The 21,553-nt window shown below is 45.2% G+C and overlaps 1 protein-coding gene across 3 annotated transcripts in view; it reads right to left on the bottom strand.

Moving 5' to 3' along the window:
* NARF (nuclear prelamin A recognition factor) overlaps positions 1 to 21,553 on the bottom strand; it is a 252,638-nt gene that overhangs the window by 9,618 nt on the left and 221,467 nt on the right. For 2 of the 3 annotated variants that reach the window (XM_069200293.1, XM_069200294.1), the window contains exons 10-11: positions 16,889 to 17,020; positions 8,664 to 8,821 (exon numbers count right to left, since the gene is read on the bottom strand). In XM_069200293.1, the coding sequence (XP_069056394.1) occupies positions 8,664 to 8,821; positions 16,889 to 17,020 (290 nt within the window). The remainder of the gene's footprint in view (positions 1 to 8,663; positions 8,822 to 16,888; positions 17,021 to 21,553) is intronic. The other variant, XM_069200295.1, reaches the window with a different exon arrangement.

Here is a 21,553-nt window from a genome sequence, read left to right as displayed (position 1 = left end):
AAACTATAGCAATCACGCCTCACCTTTGTGTCTGTCTGTCTTAGGGAAATATAGGGGAGTACGTCAGGTGCCGAGCTTAACATCTCAGATAGAAAATGGTGCCTGGCTGATAATCAAAAAGTCAAGAAACGCTATGTAGAAAAGTGCCACTGTTGGCATGGTTACCCCTCTTACCCACCCCCCACCCAAACATACTTTTTACCTAGTGTTGATGCTAACTTTGATTCAAAGTGTGCTGGGATCCTGCTAACCTTGTAAAAGGTACCAAGGGCCCTGTGACCAGGGAAGGTCACCAAGGACTGCAGCATGTATTATGCCACCCTAAGGGACCCCTCACCATACACATGTACACTGCCCTTGGAGCTTGTGTGGGCTAGAGAGGAGAAAAAGGCAAAGTCAACATGGCACCCCTCACAGGGTGCCATGCCCACAAACCACTGCCTGTGCCATAGGTGAAGACACCTGTCTAGAAGGCCGTACAGCCCTAAGGCAGGGTGCACTATACCACAGGTGAGGGCATAGCTGCATGAGCAACATGCCCCTTCAGTGTCTAAGTCCATTCTCATACATTGTAAGTGCAGTGTAGCCATATTGAGTCTATGGTCTGGGACTATGTCATTACGAACTCCACAGCTCCATAATGGCCTCTCTGAATACTGGGAAGTTTGATATCAAACGTCTCAGCACAATAAACCCCTACTCATGCCAGTGTAGGATTTATTGAAAAATGCACACAGAGGGCATCTTAGAGATGCCCCCTGTATGTTGCCCAAACTGCTAGAGTAGGGCTGACCGGTTTGTGCCAGCCTGTCACTTTCAGACTAGTTACTGACCACATGGGGTGAGAGCCTTTGTGCTCTCGGTGGTCAAAAACAAAGCTTGTCCTGGGTGGAGGTGAGTCACAACTTCCCTCTGCAGAAACTGTAACACCTGGCGGTGAGCTTCAAAGGATCAGGCCTCGGAATGAAGTGCCCCAGGGCACTCCAGATATTGGAACTGTTTCAGAAAATTGCACTGTCAAGTTTTAAAACAGATTATTGCCAATATTTCAAATACTGTATAACTTTTTTCAAACAAAGTACTGTTGATACATCTGTGAAATACGAATCTATTGAAGTAATTACCTGCAGATTGAATCTTGTGGTTCTAAAAATAAATTAAGAAAATATATTTTGCAATAGGCATTGAGTGTGTGCTTCTTCTATTGTCTGTGTGTGTACAACAAATGCTTTGCACTACCCTCTAATAAGCATAACTGCTCGACCTCATTACCACAAAAGAGAGCATTATTATTACCTACTTTAACCTCCGGGCTGGACTCTGTGCACACTATATCTCACTTTGACATAGTATATACAGAGGCAGCTTCCTACACTAGTTTATGTTTAACTAATTAAGCAAATAACAGTGCCGCAAAAGGGGATGGCAAACTCTCTCCCTTGGTGCTGCTATCATTAGGGCTATAGGGGTGAACCCACACTTACTGCAGACTAAATTCCCTTGGGATAGATCCAGTGTGTGACTGCAGTCTCTCGAGATAATGGGAAACAGTTGCAATAGCTCCAAAGAGGTATGTTACCCGATGGGAGACCCAAAACAACTAAGAAGCCTGGTGCCATCTAGATGGGGATGGGTGCAGAAAGGCTTGCCTTCAGTGCACCAGCAGTGTGCCCGCTGCACGGCCATGCAGCTGACATGCCTAAATAGCCTGCCTATGGAGGGGGGCATGGCTGTGACATGAAGGTGCCGAGAATCAGACAGCCACACAATCACAAACTGGAGCCCAACAGCTCCGTTCCAGTCAGGAAGGCTATGTTCCAAATAGAAGAACTGGCGAAAGCAAACATAAGTTAAAATTGAAGTGTGAAAAATAAATCATAAACACATTTAAAAAATGGTGATAGCCGACCTAAACGGCAACACAAACTGGAGCCAGGCAACTCCAAGCGGACTAATGTGCTTTACAAGGAAATTAAAAAGATGCCACCCACAGCCAACACTATGGCAACACAGTATGTCTAAACCATTACCTGACAAAACTGGCTGAAAAAGAGGTAGCAGTTTTTTGGAAAGCAGTTACCCTGGCCAGGATCAGATATGCCTTCCCCACGGTTGAGTCTAAGGTAGCCCTGAGGAATAGTTGTACTTGGTGGACATAAATGTGAGATTTGGTTATATTTAACATGAAGCCTAGCCTATGAAGGTGGTCTATGGTTGTTTGTATATCCACTAGATAATGCTGCTCCGTGGCGCTATTGATCAGCCAATCGTTGAGATAAAGGTGCACGTGGATGCCTCGCCGCCAGAGGTGAGGGGTTACCACAGCTAGACACTGGGGGCTGTTGTGGTCCCAAAAGGTAACGTCTTGAACTGATATTGTTGTCCACTCATCACAAACAGGAATCTTCGATGGGTGGGATGAATGGAAATATGGAAGTAGGCGTCCTTCAAGCTGAGGGTTGTCATGATGTTGCCTTACTGCAACAGGGGGATGACATCCTGAAGTATGACCATGTGGAAATGTTCAGATAGGAAGTACTCAATGGCGTGGGAGATGCTGTTGAGTGCTTGGCTTCTGACAATGACGGCCAGTGGGGTCATATAGAGGTTGAAGAGGGTGGTACTCAGCGCGGATCCTTGGGGGACCCTGCAGCTGATCTTGGTGGCTTCCGAGACAAAGGGCGGGGGATTCGGAAATTCTGGGCTCTGTCAGTGAAGAACAAGGAGAGCCACTGCAGTGCTGAGCCTCGGACGATGGTGTCGTGGAGACAGTTGCACAGCGTGTCATGTGAGACTGTGCTGAAGGTGGCAGAAAGGTCCAGAAGGACGAGGGCGATGGTCTCTCCTTGGTCAAGGAGGGTGCGGATGTCATCTGTGGTGGCGAGGAGGGCGGTCTCAGTGCTATGGTTGGTTCTGAATCCTGACTGAGAGGGGTCAAGGATGTTGCTGGCTTCCAGGAAGGCAGTGAGTTGTTTGTTGACTGCCTTCTCAATGACTTTGGCCGGAAGGGGAGCAGGGAGATGGGCCAGTAGTTCTTGAGGTCTGTCGGGTCGGCGGTGGGTTTCTTCAGTAGAGGTTTGATCTTGGCGTGTTTCCAACTCTCTGGGAAAGAGGCAGTTTCGAAGGAGCGGTTGATGGTATGCCAGAGTTTGGGTGCAATGATGTAGCTGGCTTTGTTGAAGATGTGGTGAGGGCAGGGGTCGGTGGGTGCTCCTGAGTGGATGGTAGCCATGATTTTGCGGGTCTCTGTGTCGGTGATGTTGTTCCAGCAGAGGTGGGTGGGGGGGCGTGGTGACGCTTCGGTTGATGGGCTGGTGGTGAGAGTAATGGGGGGCCCGGGGTGGTGAAGCTATAGTAAATGTCTGCAATCTTGCGATCAAAGTAGTTGGTTACGTTTTTATAGAGTTCTTCCGACGGGGGGATGTCAGCGGAGTTGGGCTTGTTGTTCTCTTTGAAGACGGTGAAATGTTCCTTGCTGTTGTAGACGTTTTTATTCATACGTTGTTGCAGGGTGAGTTTTTTGGTGGTCCTAATGAGCTGGTAGTGATGGGACGGTTATTACCCGGAGAGCAACCTCACAGAGTTGGCGATGCACCACTGCGTGGCAGATTGCGCTGCCACATGCTTGCCAGCAGCATTTATTTTCTTGCTTTCCCGGTCTGGAAAGGGTGTATCCCCTGTGCTCTGGGAATTAGCTCTCTTCCTGGCAAATGGGCCACTAGAGAATTGGGGGGTAACTGCCACTGATGTAGGCAGAGTTCAGGAGAGAAAACATGAACCCTTTTATCAACTTGGGGCATGATGACTCCATCTTTAACAGTCATTTTGAAGATATCTCCAGCAGGCTTGAGCATGCCCTTCAAGATGGTCAAGCACTGGAGGGACCTCTGTGTGGAAGAGAGGGTTTCTAGCACAAAATTAACCTCTTCAGGCTGGATATAGAACTCAATCTTATGGAAATCAGCTGCCCGTGAAGAACCTTGTGACAAGAGGTTGTATCATCAGGGGAAGAGGGTTTGGCAGGATTTAAATCTGGGATGGTGTCCACTAGGGGGTTCAGTCTAGTAATTATCCCAAGGTTCAGGAGCCTGGGGGCCATAAGAGATATTATAGGGAGACCCTGGACTGCCCCTACCCCTTAAATACTGAGATCCCTGTGGTGTATGTGAATGAAAGTCCTTAGGCAGCAATGGGGAGGTAGAAGTAAAAAAGGGATAAAGGAGGCTGGAGGAGGAGGAGGGGGAGGGGGAGGTACAGCAGGCCTGGAAGAGCCAGGCAGCAGTGGAGAGGTGCCTATGTTGTTGCGTCTAGGCTTTCTGGACGTCAGCTCTGAGGGAGGGTTGGGGGCCTCCTCGTAAACTAGTCTCCACTTGTGGTGGATCCTTGGGTGGTGGAGACTGCTTAGTCATGATCCTGCCTGTACCCTGCAGAATGTGGATCCTCTGCTGACCAGTATCTAAACGTTCCTACAGTCTCTGCAGGACTCTATAGAAGATGGCCAGGATGAAGCAGAAGAGGGTAGGCATCCAGAGGGGCCCTAGGTAGGTTTCAGCTCGAAGTTTTTGACTCCGAATACGGGGGCCTGACATCTTCAGGTCTGGCACCAAAGCGGCAGTCGACATCAAGGGGCAAGGCTTTGAGATGAAGTTCGGCACCAAGGTTTGCGAGAGCGTCGGATGCTGACCATGGCCAAGAGGCAGCAGTGACCGGGAGCCATCTTAAGAAGCATAATAACTTGGTTCTTGTGCCTCAGAAGGACGGGTGGTAATGGTATTCACTATGGTCCTGGCTAACAGGCTGGGCTGATGGTGGGGGGGGGGAGGGGGAAGGGGAGAGGGTTCTTCCGCTTCGACATCAGACTCAGAGCCTCCTACTCCAACGAGAACACCTCTTCAATCTCGACACCAGACAATCCTGATTGCTGCATTTGGGGAATGGGTATTATTTTTCAACATCAGATTTTGACCTAAGGGAGAGAAAGGCAGAAAAGGGAGAAAGAAGGAGAGGAGTAACAAAAGAAATAAGCTTTGGCAAATGCAATAGTTCTTTCAACTAGTAGACAAGTGATGAAGTAATGGCTGTGCCAATACTTGTTTACACTGGTTTTTAGTGTACTTCTTATATGTGCCCTTCTATAGGCCATCGGTCATGTAGGAAACATACAGTTTTAAAAAATGTACAAAAAACAAAAATGAAGGAGCAACATGGTTGCACATGTATGCACCTACGTGTCCAGGTGCATACATGTGCATGCATTGTGATGCACATGGTGGCCATCTTGGTAACTGCTGATGGCTGCGGTGTGCATGAATATGTGCGCATATACTGTGACCAATGTGACACATACCATTGTGATGCACAATGCGCATCTTTAAACTTTTTTTTATTCCAAAAATGTCTGCAACGGAACTGTAAGCTTAAAAAAAAAAAAAAAAGTGTGCTTAACACGCAAAGGTCTTGTGATTCAGCATTTAGTCCCCGAGTGAAAAGGCAAGTGCTGAACCCAGAAATGGGAATACAGTGTTGCATTTACAAGTCAGATAGAAGCCTGTTGGATTATGAAGCAAAAAGGGGTGGAAAAACATACAAACTTTAATGCTGCTGTTCAATCTAATTTAAACGTCTGTCACGAGACAATGATACCTCTATTAAGGAATGGACTCTCACAAAGAGTTCAAATTGAGGACTATGGCCCTCTGTAGGAGTTTGGCATGTGACCACCAATGCAGCCAGATCATCACTGGCCTATTACGAGTTCACCACAGGGCTTTAACACGGACGTCGGCTCGTAATCGAGCCGGCAGCAATGTGGCGGTGCAGCGGGTGAAGCAGCACCCGTCGCTCTTTCCGCTGCCTGTAATTTGGGCGGTGAAAAGCGTGATGGGGCTTTCCATGGTGGCCCCTGCACTGCTTATGCCAAATGCATGGGCAGTGCAGGGGCTCCCGACACTCCCATTCTGCCAGCCTTTCCATGGCTGTTCAACCACCATGCAAAGGCTGGCGGATTGGGGAGTTTTACTCCCCAGGCCAGCGCTGAATGCGGTGCCACCCTGGCGGATTACAACCGCTGAGACCGTCAGGCTGTCGACTGGCGGCAACCTGGCGGTCGAACCGTGGATGCTCCGCCACGGTCGAAATGTAGCGGTTGGATCGCCACGACCACGCCACTGTAATAAGGGCCAATATATCTTGTAACATTTCTTCTATTTCCAAAAACAGTTGTAAAAGGTAGCAGCAATTAAATTCCTATCATTATACATTACTCTAATGAGTCAAATAGTTCTATATGGAATAAACAATTTACCCGGAACTAATTCTGGCGTTAATGGGTGGAGGGGGTAGGGGGGTGGGGGTTTCGCAAGAAAATAGTTGATGTATTTGAATTCAGAATTGTATTGATGTACACACTATGTGCCTGTTAGGTATTAGTTGGTTGTTGCGTCACACTTAAGATTTTTTCTGAAATGTAATGCCACTATAATGTAACACAGAGGACATGGCTGAAATACTCATTCGTTAAATTAATTGTGAACATTATTCAAGAAAACATATATCCCTTTAGATGTCTTTTCAGTGTTTCACGGTGAATCATGGTGCAGGGGAGTTTGTTTGGCAGTGTATAGATTAGGGTAATTTTGGTCTATACATCATATGGTTTGTAGCCCTGATGAAGTAATTCAGGGTGAAATATGATGGCTCCAGTGGATCAACGATGCACTGAATGAAGAAGAATAGACTGTTAACAGTGACTAGGGGCCATATGGACGAACACATTTTCCCATAGACACAAAATGGGTAAAACCCTTTGCTACATCTGGCCCTAGATTTTTTTATTCTTAGATTACCTAATGGGAAGAGTGATCGAGGGAATTTGCTTAATTATGGGGATTTCTCCTTTTTAGGAGTCCCTTCCCTCTTTGAGTACTGAGGCCCTGGATACAAGATATCTAAATTTATATGCACCAAAATTGAGCAACCACAATTCCCTATTTACCAAACATTTAGAACATATTTTTTAAAGCAGCTCACATCTGCAAAATCCAGTAGACTGATACGAACACTGATGGACAACCCTGTCAAGCCAAGGACTATAGCCTTCTGAATCACAGTACCAACAGCTGAAACAGGAATTTGAAAAGCCCATTTTTGTGTCAGTATGAATGTGTATGTTGTGTAGTGGCACAAGCTACTGCTAAAATAAGGCTTAAAAAAAGACACCTGCAAGAATTAGGTAAAGAGACAGGAAGTGCAGAACAGTGGGAGATAAAAGCATTAAATGAAATCAAAACTAGCACCTTTCATTTGTGGTCTATTCTGGAATTCAGCAGTGCAGGCAGCAGATCTCTAAGAAAAGCCTTGGGCCCCTCCACTTTTTTGGTTACAAATTTAGCACTCCTTTAAAGTGAGAACTGGCACTAAGCAAACTACTAGTCTCCCCAGTGTCAGCAAGTGAACTGTTGGTCTCCTGGGTGGGCCCACCTTTGGAATTTTTCAACTTATCAGCTCTTACCAAAAGACAGACACCTAATTCCAAAGTACCCTCTTAAATTGAAATACTTGTGCCCTGTAAGCTGGGTCCAGTTTCTCCCAACTGCCCACCGCTGGTGTCCAGTCAACTGAACTTAGAGAACCACTTCCCAGTGCCAACTAACAGGCTTCTGACTAATGACTATATTTTACAATGCAGTCCACCAGTCGGTGCTGAGTTTTTGGTCTGTGGTTTTTTTTGGTGCTTTTAACAGATTGCAGCTACCAGGGCAATAAGTGGAAAGTTATTTTGCTTGCCTCAATATCTGTAAGAAGTTTGGTAAGGGCCATACATATCAAAGCAAGTTTGTTATTTTGTGTCTATCTGCTTGCACTGATGCTCAATCACAGAGTTTATAAATAAAGACCAGTCAATAGTATGGTCTTGCTCTCCAACGTTCTCTGATCCACAGCTGAAGTAGTAACATTAGTAAAAGGGGCTAATGTTAAGTGCCCAACTACTTTTCAGTGTAATGACTTTGACTGAACCTTGAGCTTATTGCATGTAATTTACTGTGTCATGCTATTTCTCAGTTTGTAACCCCCCACCAACTCGTCACGTAAGATTTGACTGCTAAGTTTCATGGCTCCCAGAGATACATCTGTTGTAAAGGAAATATCTGGTTATCAGACTGAAGTGCAACAGTAACTATAGCTTTAGGACACTAGTGGTCAACGACAGAACCCACCATTATATACATCCAAGTAAACAATAACAGCCCCAGCACCTTAAGAACAGGTTTCACACATGCCCACCATCTTGAAAATACTGACTATCTTAGTAATAATATAGATTAATCACTTTGAAAACTGAATATTTTTCACCAGCCAAATGGGGTTTGCTGCATTTGAAACATGTCACTGTGATGCAGCACACTGCAGAGATATTCAGCGGTTTGTAGAACCTTGCATTTGCATGTTTCTGTTTCACGTTTCTATTACTTTGCTTTCTTTCACCATTGGCTCAATGACACCACTCTCCCAGAGCATTACACTACTCATGTTAATTGTAATTACAACAAATATTGCTGACTAACTGCACTACGTCGAATAAGGTTAAGTAATCGGGAAAGTGTAGTATTTGGCATCAAAAGGTCAAGGTTGAAAATGAACGCTGCTTAATGTCATACTCTTACCTCCTGGGCAAGCGAGAACCTCCACAAAGTGGTAGGGGAACTTTCCCTTCTTTAGTTTAAGCACCATGTTCTGGATATTTCTGAAACCATATGCAGCTGCAAATCGTAAGACTGTGCCCCCATTATGCTCCAATGTCACCTCCTGAAAATCTTTGTTTCTACAACCAGAAACAGAAAAAAACCGATTATATGGAGGAAAGACTTTTAAAATATCAAGTCGTTGAGTTTCTACTTTTGATAGACTGACAAAGATTTTATTTTCAAAACAGTTTTTCCTCATTGCAAGGAAGCATTTGTTTAAGCAAACTTTTATTTGAATGTGTACATTATATATACTTGGACTTTCGTGGTAAATCAATATGTAAATTTAAATACAAAAAGGAGCCTAAAAACAAAGTGTATTTTAAAGAAGTGTTACAATGATCCCAAAAGCACTTACACTAATAAGCAGAATCTAATATATTCATGTAGCCTAAACCAACAGTCTAACTACCACAAACTGATGAAGGAAACCGTATTCCTTACCACCGAGGACATTGTTTTTTAAAAAAATTAAATGTGTGTTAGTTGAATAACCAAGAAATGTACACTGTGATTGTTCTGAATGCAGACATTACATGCAAATGTGAGATTCTAGCTTATGCAAATACATTCATGTTAGTTATTTCTGCTGAAGCAGATCATTGTTATCCATTATTATAGATAAAAAGAACATTTAGGAGATTAGTGAATGTGTGCTATGTTTGTTTTCCCTAAACAACATTGTTTTATAATTTGAAATAGCTGAAAGGACATTGTAAAACTTATGTATGATTGTTTGTTTCTCACATCCTTCAACAGGCCTCTGCTGAAGTATTATAAAAGTGAGCACAGAGGTCTAGGCCTCAGAGAGGATCTTCAAGGCGCCAGCACTATGAAGACAAATCAGACTTGACTTCAGTAACTACTTTATTTGAAGCTTGCTGTATGATGCTTGAGTGGGTGTGTTATTCTTTGATGCACATAGATGTGCTGCACCAGAGGTAGCAGGATTGCTACTCAGACAGAAAAACAGCAAGCCTTGTTCTGAACTAGGTATGGGCGGCCCACTGCCTTTGAAATCCAAGACATGCTAGTTATTTTGTAATATGCTCTAACTAGTATTGTGCCTAGAACTAGGATAAGAGGGCGTTAATGCTAGAAATATAAAAAATAACCATACTAGGATATGTCTTGCTGTTTTAACTATTGGTTCATTCTCTCACTGCTTTACTGTTTATAGTGTGTGTGTACAATACTTATCATATGCTCTAGACTGGGCTTTTAACATATTTTTTTCTTAATGCATATTCTCTTTCCTAGTGCTCAATGAGATTTTGGGCTTCCACTACTACCAGAAACATACTTACACAAATATCAATCAATGGGTTATGTAGCTACAGCCCAACAGAAATTCTGGTTGACACACTGACTGAGTCTTTCGCGCCACAGACAAAGAATATTGAATCCTGTTGTATATAATGCTCTTGAGAAAGTATCACTAGAATCTATCAATAATATGAATTCCATAATATTGTATATGTAATTATTTTGCTTGGGTCCTACCTTACATAATTATGAAGGAGTTGGATATTAACATGACAATTTGTTCATCACATTAGAGTGGAAGGCATCATGGAGTAGACCTAAAGGAACAATAAGGACCACAAGTTCATCAGACCCAAGAAGGTCTTGTGCAACCCTTTAAAATACAGATCTGGCTGGAACATAATAATTGGCTTTGTTTAAAATTTGCAGGCAGTGATGCAGAACAGGACAGTTTTTAAAGGCTGAAAGATACTGCATTTCAAAGCATGGCCAAGCAGCTGCTGTTAGGGAGCAAGGTAGACACCTTTCTAAGTCAGCCAGCTTTGACATTTAATGCTTGAGGAAGGGCAGTGACTGAGATTTTCAGTCAGTGTGAGGCCAACACTGTCCCTTGTAAGGTGGGCGTGGCTGGCAAAATGGCCAACCGGTAGTGTTGCGCTTGAGCTCCCAGCCCGCCGCTGGCATCCTAAGGCCCTGCGATGCCCAAGTCCCCATGCTGCTCAGTAATATGTAGCAGCTTATACAAGAAGGGCAAAGCGCCTTTCTTTGCCCCAGGCCAGTGAGGAGAGGCCCACTTCTGTGGCAGTGTTTCAAAGAATGGGCCTGTGCGGCCTAGCCGATTGGACCGGCAGCCCCACCTATGGGCCTCAATGCGGCCTGCGCAGCAGGCTCCTTGCCATCCTTTCTGCACATCTGAAGGTGCCATGCTACCCCCTGGGGCCGGCCTCTCTCTGCCGACTGAAAGCTTCTACTGCTGCGAACCGGATGGATGCAACCCCCAAGAGGATGACAATGTTACGACCTGGCCCAGGTGGCCTGTGCTGGAGACTCGCAGCCTGTATCCCAGGGCACAGGGGTCCTGTCCTTGAGCCCCAGTGTGCCCAGAGCCACTAATTACTGCTGGGTCGCTCTACACCCACGTGTCCTCATCGAGGCCAGCCTCCTTCCCCCAGTGGGGTGCACATTTATTAGCAGCGATTCGCAGTGTGGCTCACGGAGAAAGCTGAAGCTGCGGCCTGGGAGCCCCCACCTTCTTAAACTAACAGGGCCTCTTCCCACATGCCACCTGTTTCTGGATCTGAGTGAGGGTGGCACTGTGCCCCCCCCCCCACCCCCTCCTTTGGTGAGACTCCTTTCAGTCTGCAGGTGACTTGACTCTCCTGTGGGGCTGGCCCTCTTTCCCATCATCACTGTGGAACTTCCCTGGACAGAGGTTTCTTGCCACATCTCCTCGAGACTGGGAGGCTGTGGTAGCCTAGCCCGGGGGCCTCTTGGACCCCGGAGAGGTGACTACTGGTGTGCAACAAAATCGGAATAGGGTGCCCTCTCCCCATCCTGTCGCCTAAGAGAGAGCAGCAGCCTTCCACCTTCTGATGGTGGTCCGGCAGCAGCCTGCTTGGTGCTGTTATTGCAGATGATTCGTCTCCTCCTATCACCCCCCACTTCTGTTTCACACTGCATTGAAAGCAGTGACTGAACTCTAGGGGAACCCCCCTCACCTAGCTGTGTGTGACTCTCCCTTTGCCTGGCCCCATTGAGGTCGAATTTGAATGCGGATGAGTCGAATGTGGGTAACTACAGAGAGGGGGCTTCCAGTGCTCTTTTGAGTTGGTTTGGCTAGGGGCTGGTTGAGCCCGGAACTGGGGTGTCTGAGTGGTGTGGATTCCCATTGGACTTTTGAGGGAGGTGTGAGCTGTGGTGTATACACGGCCTTCCAGGTGGACTGATGTTGCAAGTGATGCAGCTGATGTGCCCCATCCAGGATTGGACATGGGCAGAGATGGGCCTCGTGTGGGGCCCAACAGACTAAAATGGACCAGTTTACTGCTAGTGGGCTTGCAGGGGGACAGTCAGGAGAGGCTGGAAGGGGCCTGCAAGCACCCCAGTGGCCTACTGGAGCACAGATTTTGCCACCATTGAAGCTTCTAGTGCAAAAGTTCAAGCTAAGATCAACTCTGTCTCCCTCAATGTCAACCCTCTCAGAGCTGATCTCTGCATAGCAGCAGAAATATCTAAAGCGACGGAAAAACAAGTTGTCCAAATGCAGAGGGAACTTTCATCCCTTAAGGCCACCGTGGCGGCCCTAATGTGCAGACGTAAAAGTTGGAAATGCCCGCTGAGGATGAGGAGGGTCTATTAAGGTGATGTAACCTATGATTTGTGGGCTTCGCTGAGAGGGTTGAGGGCAGCACCCAAGCTCTTCCTGAAGGGCTGGCTCAGAGAAAAGATTCCGGAGGACTCCCTGCCTGTCTTGGGTCTTTGTGGTGGAGAGGGCACATTGGTTCCAGGCACCCCACCCCCAACGATAATTGCAAATCTCCTTAACTATACGGACATGGATGCCATTCTGCAGACCGTCAGTGTGATCAGGTGTTCGAAAATCACACATTTCGAACTATACTGAACATGTCCAACAGCAGAGACAGACATATGGGGGGAGGGGTCAAACAGAATCTGAAGTGCATGGGTCTCACACCTATATGCTGTTTTACCCTGCAAAACTGAAGGTGATACATGATGGTAATTCACACTAGCACGGAGGATATGTGGGACTGGATAGGGGAACACAGTGGGTGTCAGTTCATGGGTCGGGGTCTGGGACACCAGTGGCCTGGTCACAGAGAAAACGTGGCAATAGGACGCTGAGACATCCTAATGTCAGACACAGACCGTGATTAACATCTGCCACCTGAGTGGGAGTGGTGGTGTAGCAGGATGGCACACTCTATGTGGAAGGTCAGAGGCAAGAGCGGGAGGAGGCCTGAGTTTTTGTGGAGGCTGTTACTTTGGCTGTGTCAGCAGAAAGAGGATCTGAGATGGTGGAAGATATGCTGGACCTCCTCTCCCCCCCACATCCATGAGTCATGCCCTGTCGGACTACTTTTGCTTCTGGATTTGTCTGGCCCAGAGGGGGTGGGTCTTGGATGTGGCTCCAGGCCTGTTATACCTGGCGTGGGCCCAGATGGTGAACTGTGAAGAACTCTATGAGAACTGCTGAGGCTGCTTTCCTGGTAAAAGAGTATGCTTTGCTCTGAGGTTGCCTGACACTCTAGTTGTTTTGAGGGTGGTCCGAGGCGGGGTAAATGATGGTGGGCTGGGTCTGACTATGGTGGCGTCCCTCTTTTCTGCTTTTAGATTATTTCTTAAGAGTGCACTTTGGTCTTTCTTTCTTTTGGGGAGGGGGATTGCTTTTTCCTTTGTTGATTTTGCTCTGCAGGGGCTGGAGCACTAATTGATTGTTTTTTTAGATTTGAGGGTGGGCTACAGACCTCTCTTGCCTTGCAAACAAGTGGTTGTACAGTTTACGCATTTTGGCACTAGCTGGGGGTGGAGGGTGGACAGAGGGTTAAGATAGGGAACGAACAGGCTTCTTGTGGGATGTTTAGTTGTTTGTGATCTGTTTGTTGAGGAGGGATGCATGCATGACGACATTGTGCTGGCATACCAGGTGGGAGATAAGCTTAACATCCTCTTATTTACACCCTATGGTACCTGACAGGCTTCCTGATGAATCATGGTACTCAATCATGTCTAGGAACATAAATGGATTAGGTGATAAGGTGAAACAGGGCCTGGTAGTGAGATATATCAAACGGTAGAGGCCTGTTGTGGTCCTACTCCAAGAGACACACCTACTGGGGACACAATGCCATTTTCTCGGATTGGGGTCCTACACTACACTAGCACATACACGTTTTACTTCGGTGGTGCTCCTGGAGGACTATAAGGCAGTCATAAGAGATAGAGCACAAAATATTTTGCAAAATAAAGCACAAAGCAAATGACGGAACAGCATGTAGTCATTGCTGTGATCCATAAACAGGACAAGCAGGAGATTAGTTGTGGTTTCTATTGCCCCAATTCTGGATACAAGGCTTCAAAAGGTGATAGTTCTGCTCAATCCCAATGATCAATCAGGTTTCATGCTGAGCAGATCCACCAGACTTAATCTCTGACTTCTGCACAACTGGATGGCGGAGATTCGCCACAGGACTGAACCACTTGTCTTTTTAGCACTGGATGCCCTAAAGGCGTTCAATGATATTCATTAGACCTTCGTTCACTAGACTATGAAGAAGTTTGGCTTCGGATATAACTACAGGCAGTGGGTCACACTGCTCTAAGAGGCCTCCACTGCGACGTTGATGGTGAATGGTGTCCTATCATCTGCCGTCCCGATTAGACGGGGCGCCCAAGAGCAGTGCTCACTGCCTCTTACAATTTGCTCTTACCATAGAGCCTTTGGCTGCGATGGTTCGTACCTGTCCTGACATTCACAGGTTCAAAATCTCCGATACCAACAGGGCTGCAGAGAAAATCATGTTATATGCGGATGGCATACTCCTCTATGTCATAACTAGTCATCACTATCTTTGCTGTCCTGCAGTTGTTTGGGACCTATGGAGCTCACTCAGCCTATCATATCAACTTGGGCAAATCTGTTATTTGACACCCATATTGCCAGCTCAATTTGAATGCTCTTCCCCAAACTCTTCGGGTGACAAGCAACGGCTTCTGCTAATTGGGCATCAATGTCACTCCCCACAGCGTGAGGTGTTTGACCAAAAATCTGGGTGGGGTTTTGCAGGACTTCCAGGCGGATGCTGGGAAGTGGCGCATTTTGCTCCTTAACCTGATGGGGAAGGTGGCATTTTTAAAACTATTACGCTCCCCAAGATACTACATGCCTTACAAACACCTACTATGCCATCCAGGAGGCAATCTTTGTTAAAGTGGATGGTGACTTGAGGATCTTGTTGTTGTGTGGCGGACACCCCAAGAGTAACGCTTACAATGGTGGGTTCACCCTCCAAGACATGTGGGCCTACTATTGAGTGGTCCAAGTGGTGACCATAAACGACTGGCTGTTTGCACTACAGGCTCAGTCTACCTATTGACTGGAGCAGGTGCAGTTTGCCAACCAATCCTGTCTCCATTACCTCTCTGGTGGGAAGGGATTCTGATGGCTGCTACCGGTGACACAAGTGGCACTGGACACCTGGCACAAGGCCTCTAGACGTATCGTCTGGTGAGATACAATTACGTGGGCAATGCCAATTTGGGAGGGGGCATGGATGCGGAAACTAGGCAAAGTCAGGGGCTCTGCGGCATGGGACTTCCTGAAATCTTCTGGAAGAGGGTGCTTTGATGCCCTTTTCGTCCGTAAAGAGGGACTGCTCCATACACCAGAACCAATATCTCACGTATGTGCAACTGCGACATGCCTGGAAAGTAGGAAAATTGGGGAGCTTGGATCTGCCTGGAGGAAGATTTCTACTTAACGAGCTAGCACAGAAGGCTGTCTCTCTCACCTATAATAGGTTAAACAACAATATGAGGGACACACTGAGTAAGTTTTGATCCAGATGGGCGTGGACGTAGGCGAGATGGAAGATGTCTATTAGGATGCGGCCCTGATGCACCAGAGAGAAGTGGCTATAAAGTCACTGCTGCGCCTGATCCAGCTCAAAATATTGCATCAGGTGTACTATGACTGTACCGCCTACATCACATGGGGAGGGCAGCCTCCCCGAACTGCTTGAGCTGAGGAGATGCCAGAGGTACTTTTATACACCCGATTTGGGGTTGCTCAGCAATCCAGGCATATTGGTCACAGGTGGTGCAACAGATTGGTCGAGTGTTGGGCACAGTCATCTCTCTCGACACCAAGTACATTTTGTTAGGGGATTCGAGAGATGTGTATATCCTAGAATGCAGCTTCCCTTCTCCAACCTGGGGCTGGTGCTGGTGGCAAAACCGGTTGTGACATGCCACTGGGGTGCACCAGAGGTCCCTACAATGTCTGAATGAAAATCGGGCAAGGATCTCAATATGGCTGCTGAAACGGTCACGTACAAATGTAGGTGGTGCCCGTGTAAGTTCTTCAAGGTTTGGGGAGGGAGGCCTAGGAATTACAAGCTATGCCCTTCGGGAGACGCACCAACTCCCTCACTGTGATTGTGCTTTTTGGTGTATACTGTGATGTCACCCTCATTTCACACTGTAATTTATTTGTCTTACTCTTGTTGCGAACGTTGGGAGCGGTGGTATGTATGTTTTTACCTCCACTGTTTTCATTTCTTTAGATTGCAGGCTTGCGCCCTTAATTGCTGTTTATTGACGCATACATTTAAATAAAGATATTTAAAAAAAAAAAGACATTCTCCCTTGTACAGTGCAATATAAAAACAAACAGCTGCAGTGCCTCCATGGGTGGCTAATCCTTTCTTATTTATTAATAACATAAAAATTTACATATTTGTTTTTAGGTTGAGGCATAGCTCTTTGATAAATGACGTATCTGACAAAACCTAGGTTACTCCATGTGTTTCAATGTTGCATTTGTATTACTTGATAGTATATCAAATAAACTACATTAACTCTAGTTTCTTTACCCCATCTTTAGGATTGATCATCTTTCTCTGCATCACATTTTAATTTCTGTGCTACATTAGAATCATTACTTGCTCTGAACAAATGTTATAGTCAACCCTTACTGTGCATCCCTGTTCATATTTTTGATATTATCATGCACACGTTTGTGCGCTCCATAAAATCATTTCTGCAGTATACTGCTTAAGTTGTGTGTATGTGTCCGCTTCGGAAACTTAAAGTGTGTGTACATTCTCCAAAGACAGCAAGAGAGGAAGTAAACTCACTTTAATGCTTTGTATGTGATCTCTTTGACATCAACATCGAATAGCTCCTTGGCGGCATACTTAAATATATGTTCCAAGTACCCATCGCTCTTCACACCATTGTGCCGCACTATATCCCTGCTGTCACCAAACCTGGCAATATGAAGGAACAGAGCAAACTAAGGACATCATAATTTAATCATTAATCATGTTACGTGTTTTATATTAAAGAAAAGAGAAAAAAAACTGCCCACAAAATGTGCGTAGAGAGCACAACACTTCATGCAGATGTATGAAGTAGGGCATCCAGCATAAGAAAAAAAACAGTATAACTTTTGTTGTGAGCTCTTATGCGCATTATACAAGATGGACTACTGCTCTAAATGAACATAAACGCTTGCACATTTATACAATGTAAACCTCCAAATACCATAAAGTAGTGCTGTTTAAGACAATGGGAATGCAAAGTGCGGGCAGGTGAGGGTACTCGAAGTTTTTCATGCACATAATGAAAACAATCGTGACCTTCTTTCTAGGATAGAGGAGTATAGGATTGTGTTGGATATATGTTGGGATTGAGGTCCAGATATTCGGTGTATAGCAACAGAAGATGTATGTTTGTGTTTTGCTTCTTCTATTCCCTTTTTTCTATCCTGGAGATCTTGCCTGCTTCGTAGGGTGGTTAGTTGGAGGTGACAGCCTTGAATTTTACATACCATATCTTGAAGGTGATTTGGCCATTTTGAGGGTCAAGTGTCATTTCTGAAGTGTCGTGGTGAGCTGGTCGTACTTCCCATTGCCCCGAACAGTCTTGTTGCCAGTTAGAGGATGTTCTTTAGGGTGCGAGGTGATATTTGTAATGCTGGTGAGCAGGGCATAGACACTGTTTAGATTTGAGTTCTACGTGAAAAGGACGTCGGGAATTGGGCTCTAACACTGTTTATTTTAGTTTGAACACAAGGTATGCTATACTTGGGGCCAGTGTTACATTCAAATTTCCTACGACTGTGCTGCTACCAAATATCAGACTGAGGCCCTGCAAATATGTGTCCTTGCCATTTATCCCAAAAGCCTGGAATAAACTGGTGATCATGTGACATACGTAATTCTTAAATATGTCATAAGTTCGATAGCAATCTTTTGCAAAGTAATGATAGAAAGGGCATTTCTGTAACAGCCAACAAACTAGCACAGGAAGAGGTCTGAAGCTCTTGAAGGTCATTTTAGTCACCCAAGACTATGCAAATGTCAGGGCCTTAGGAAGAATACAAGAAAGAAACACCATGTAAAGGTCTTCACTCGAACCCTAATTAGTCAGTCCTCTCAAAAGCCTAATTCCCTAGTTAATTAGATAAAGTGAAACTAGAAACACCCACCTTTCTCTGTCTCCAACTCTAGCTTCAGCTGTGGGGCCATGGTTGAAGGAGAAGCTACTTAGAAGCTGTGACTGCAAAAGCACTGGGAAAGACGTCACTTCCTGCTCTCGAGCTGCTGCTCAATTGCCACAGCAGATCTCCACCGGTTGACCATGACTTCCAAATATCTAGGCCTGATTTCTCACAGTGTCAAATGACTCTTTCTGTTTTGCTACCTCCTCGGATCTTACAATCCCTTCCTTGCTCTCTCTGTCCTAACTTGCTGCTGTGCAGCATATTTCGTTCCTCCTTTCTGACACAACACCTAACTTTACGCACAATACTGCCACTCTTTTAGGCAACCTTGCTTCACGCACAGGGTTTTAGCCTCACTCCCCTTAGCTTGCTCTACAACTCTGCTGTCCCCAACTCAGATGAGCTCAATGGCAACATCCAGTGCTCCACAAGTAACTAACATAACAAAACATAATCCACCATCTAAAGAAACAAGGTCTGTCACCATAGTTGTTTGTTTGTACTGAAAATCACATTTTTTAAATTATATTTTGTATGTGTTGCTTTGATGGGCACAGATGCTGGGGATGTTTTGGGCAAATACTAAATATTACTGAAAACAAAATGAAAGCTAAAATTCTTCAGTTGCACAATCTCATATTTTCAAACATGCAAACATATTCCTCCCAATAATCGTACCTTGTTCTTTTGTTGAAGATGTTGACAGAATAAGCTTGGTGTGATCAACATTTCAGAGCAAGTCAGGATAATTATTGTTTATGCAGTATGGTGGCAAAGCCGGGTGAATATTATCAGATTCACTTAGCTTTGCTCAGGATTAGAAAGTGGGCCCCACCATGATAATTATATGTTCCTTGCAGGTCTCAAAGTGCTGGGGTCTTAAAATATGTAAGGATGTATGAGAAGACGGAGAGGATTAATCTTCAGCCAACAGTGCTTTCTAGCGAGGTGCTGTGGCAAAGAGAAGTTCTACAAAATATTTCTCAATTGACGTGGTAGTACCTGCCTTTTTCTCGATTGTGCTGCAAAAAACAAGGGCACCCGTAAGTAAGCAGGGACCTTGGGTAAGGTAACTCTAGTCTAAAGGAACATTTGTTCCTGAATTAAATAAGATGAACATAATAATCATAGAGTTGCAATGAAATCTATGAAAACGGGTGAGTAAATTGTTTCAAAATGGTATTTGCATTTATTAAATAGACAAATAATGTGGGATCGAAATGTTGTTGACTAAAGTTCCCTGACTCACAGTGTTGTAGCTAAGTTAATGTGTACAGGCATGGGCAAAATATATATGGGACACATTCTGTATTTATGTCATGTCACAATCAACTTGTCTGAGGGCGGTTGCTGTTAAATCTTTTGGTTTCCAGCGTTATTTATCTATTTAGACTAAAGTTCCCTGACTCACAGTGTTGTAACTAAGTCAAAGTGAACGAGCATGGGCAATATATGTATGTGACCTATTCTGTATTTCTGTCAAGTCATAATTAACTTGTCTGAGGACAGTTGCTTTTTTAAAATGCACTTGCACAATATGTCTGAAAATATAGTGCAGCTCCCTTGCAGATGAATAGTAAGGTGCACCAGGGCTCACCTCTAGCTCCCAATCGATATATAATATATACAAGACCATTGATCAGAAATTATGGGAGGTCATTTCTGCAATTTCAATCGCATGTAGAGGAAACCTAGCATCTTCTTTAGATTACAGGGAAAGTATCCAATAAAACAGCGTGAAAATGAAGGCGACAAAAACAAAAATTCAGATTTAGATCAAAGCTGCTGAGGAAGCCTCATAAAAATAGGCAACAATCCCACGGAACAACAATCCCACGGTACACCTAGACCGAGATGTAACCATGATTACAGCGGGCTAATCAGATGACGAAAAATATATTCTTATCACCCATTTCGTCTCAAGAACGTGAGTCTATTTATGCCGGGACAACTTTGGTCTAATTTAATAGGGGCATTCGTAACTGCATAACTGGATCCTGCAAACAGCCTGTAGGCAGGCATGCTGGCATAGTTCCCCAAGAAAATTAATCATCACCCACAATGCAGGAGTCAGACTGGCTGTGGGACTCTGGAAAAGGGGTCAGTTATCGATAAAGTGGCACTCTTCACTTGTGAAAGGTGAAAGAACGTGTCCATGCTAACATACTTTGCATAGCACAACAAGCCCTCCCTGACAAGGGGCCTAAGTATCTGACTTCCAGAAATTGCCCACTAATTTACACAGAAGACGAAGATCATGCTGAAATCATCTGGCCAACATAACTGGCTGCTGCCGGCAGACCCTAGGCGGAGGAAATATTGCTACTTAGCTGCCAGACTCCCCCAAGCTGCTTCTGCTCCTGTTTAAAAAAAAGATTTTGTGCATTATATTTTCTTTTTAGTTACCAATCCAGATTCGCCAAATCCTTTTGTTTTTACCTTGAACCCGCTGCACAGTTGAAAGCCACTGGCAAAGCCAATGGGTCAAAATGTGTTTCGCCTTTGGCGTTGCCAATGCTTGTTTTATGGGCTGACTACCATCCTGGTGTACAGACCATGACGTAATTAACAGTTGGTGGCAGATGACTCATTGGGTGTGAGCCTTTTTACATGCACTTCAAAATGGGGAAGTTTCCCACTGCCCTACCTGGCCAACGAATGGGGTCTGTTATGTCTGGGCCAGTCACTTCCCCCACAGGTGAGACGTGAGAGAGATGAAAGAGAGAGAGACAGTGAGTGAGTGTGTGTGAGAGAAAGAGAGGGAGAGATCTGAGTGTGATTGGCAAGTTGTAATGTACATGAGGTGATGGGCCTCCCAGGATGGGGTTGCCATATATGTATGTAGCATCAAATTTATGGGATATCAACGAGACAGCTGTGGACCTTGCTCGTAGTGGTCTCTCTTTAGCCCTTTTGTATGTCATTGTAATGATCACTCCTCTTTCACTCCCCACATTGGCCACTGCAGGTATGTTGCGGTGTGTATGGTTTAGATCGTCAAACTTTCAAACAAATAAGCTTGTGAGGTGAGAGAATAAATACCTTCCTAAAACATCAACTGAACAGAAGGATGTGCTGCTACCCAGCGGTGGTTTCCTGTGTCTTGCTCTGGCAGAAGTTCTGGTTACCATCAGCAGCTAAAGATTGCCTGCACGACTGTCTCAAAAAGGCACATATTCCCTGCTAGTTTGACGGTATACATGATATCACCATGGGAAAACAGTGACTGCGATCATTATGGGATAGTGGTCTACATAGGAATGAAATCCATGCAAAGAAATATGCACTCAAACTT

The sequence above is a fragment of the Pleurodeles waltl genome, chromosome 7 (assembly GCF_031143425.1).
Source record: "Pleurodeles waltl isolate 20211129_DDA chromosome 7, aPleWal1.hap1.20221129, whole genome shotgun sequence".
In the NCBI taxonomy this organism is placed as follows: domain Eukaryota; kingdom Metazoa; phylum Chordata; class Amphibia; order Caudata; family Salamandridae; genus Pleurodeles; species Pleurodeles waltl.
This window is presented reverse-complemented; position numbering and strand designations above follow the sequence as displayed.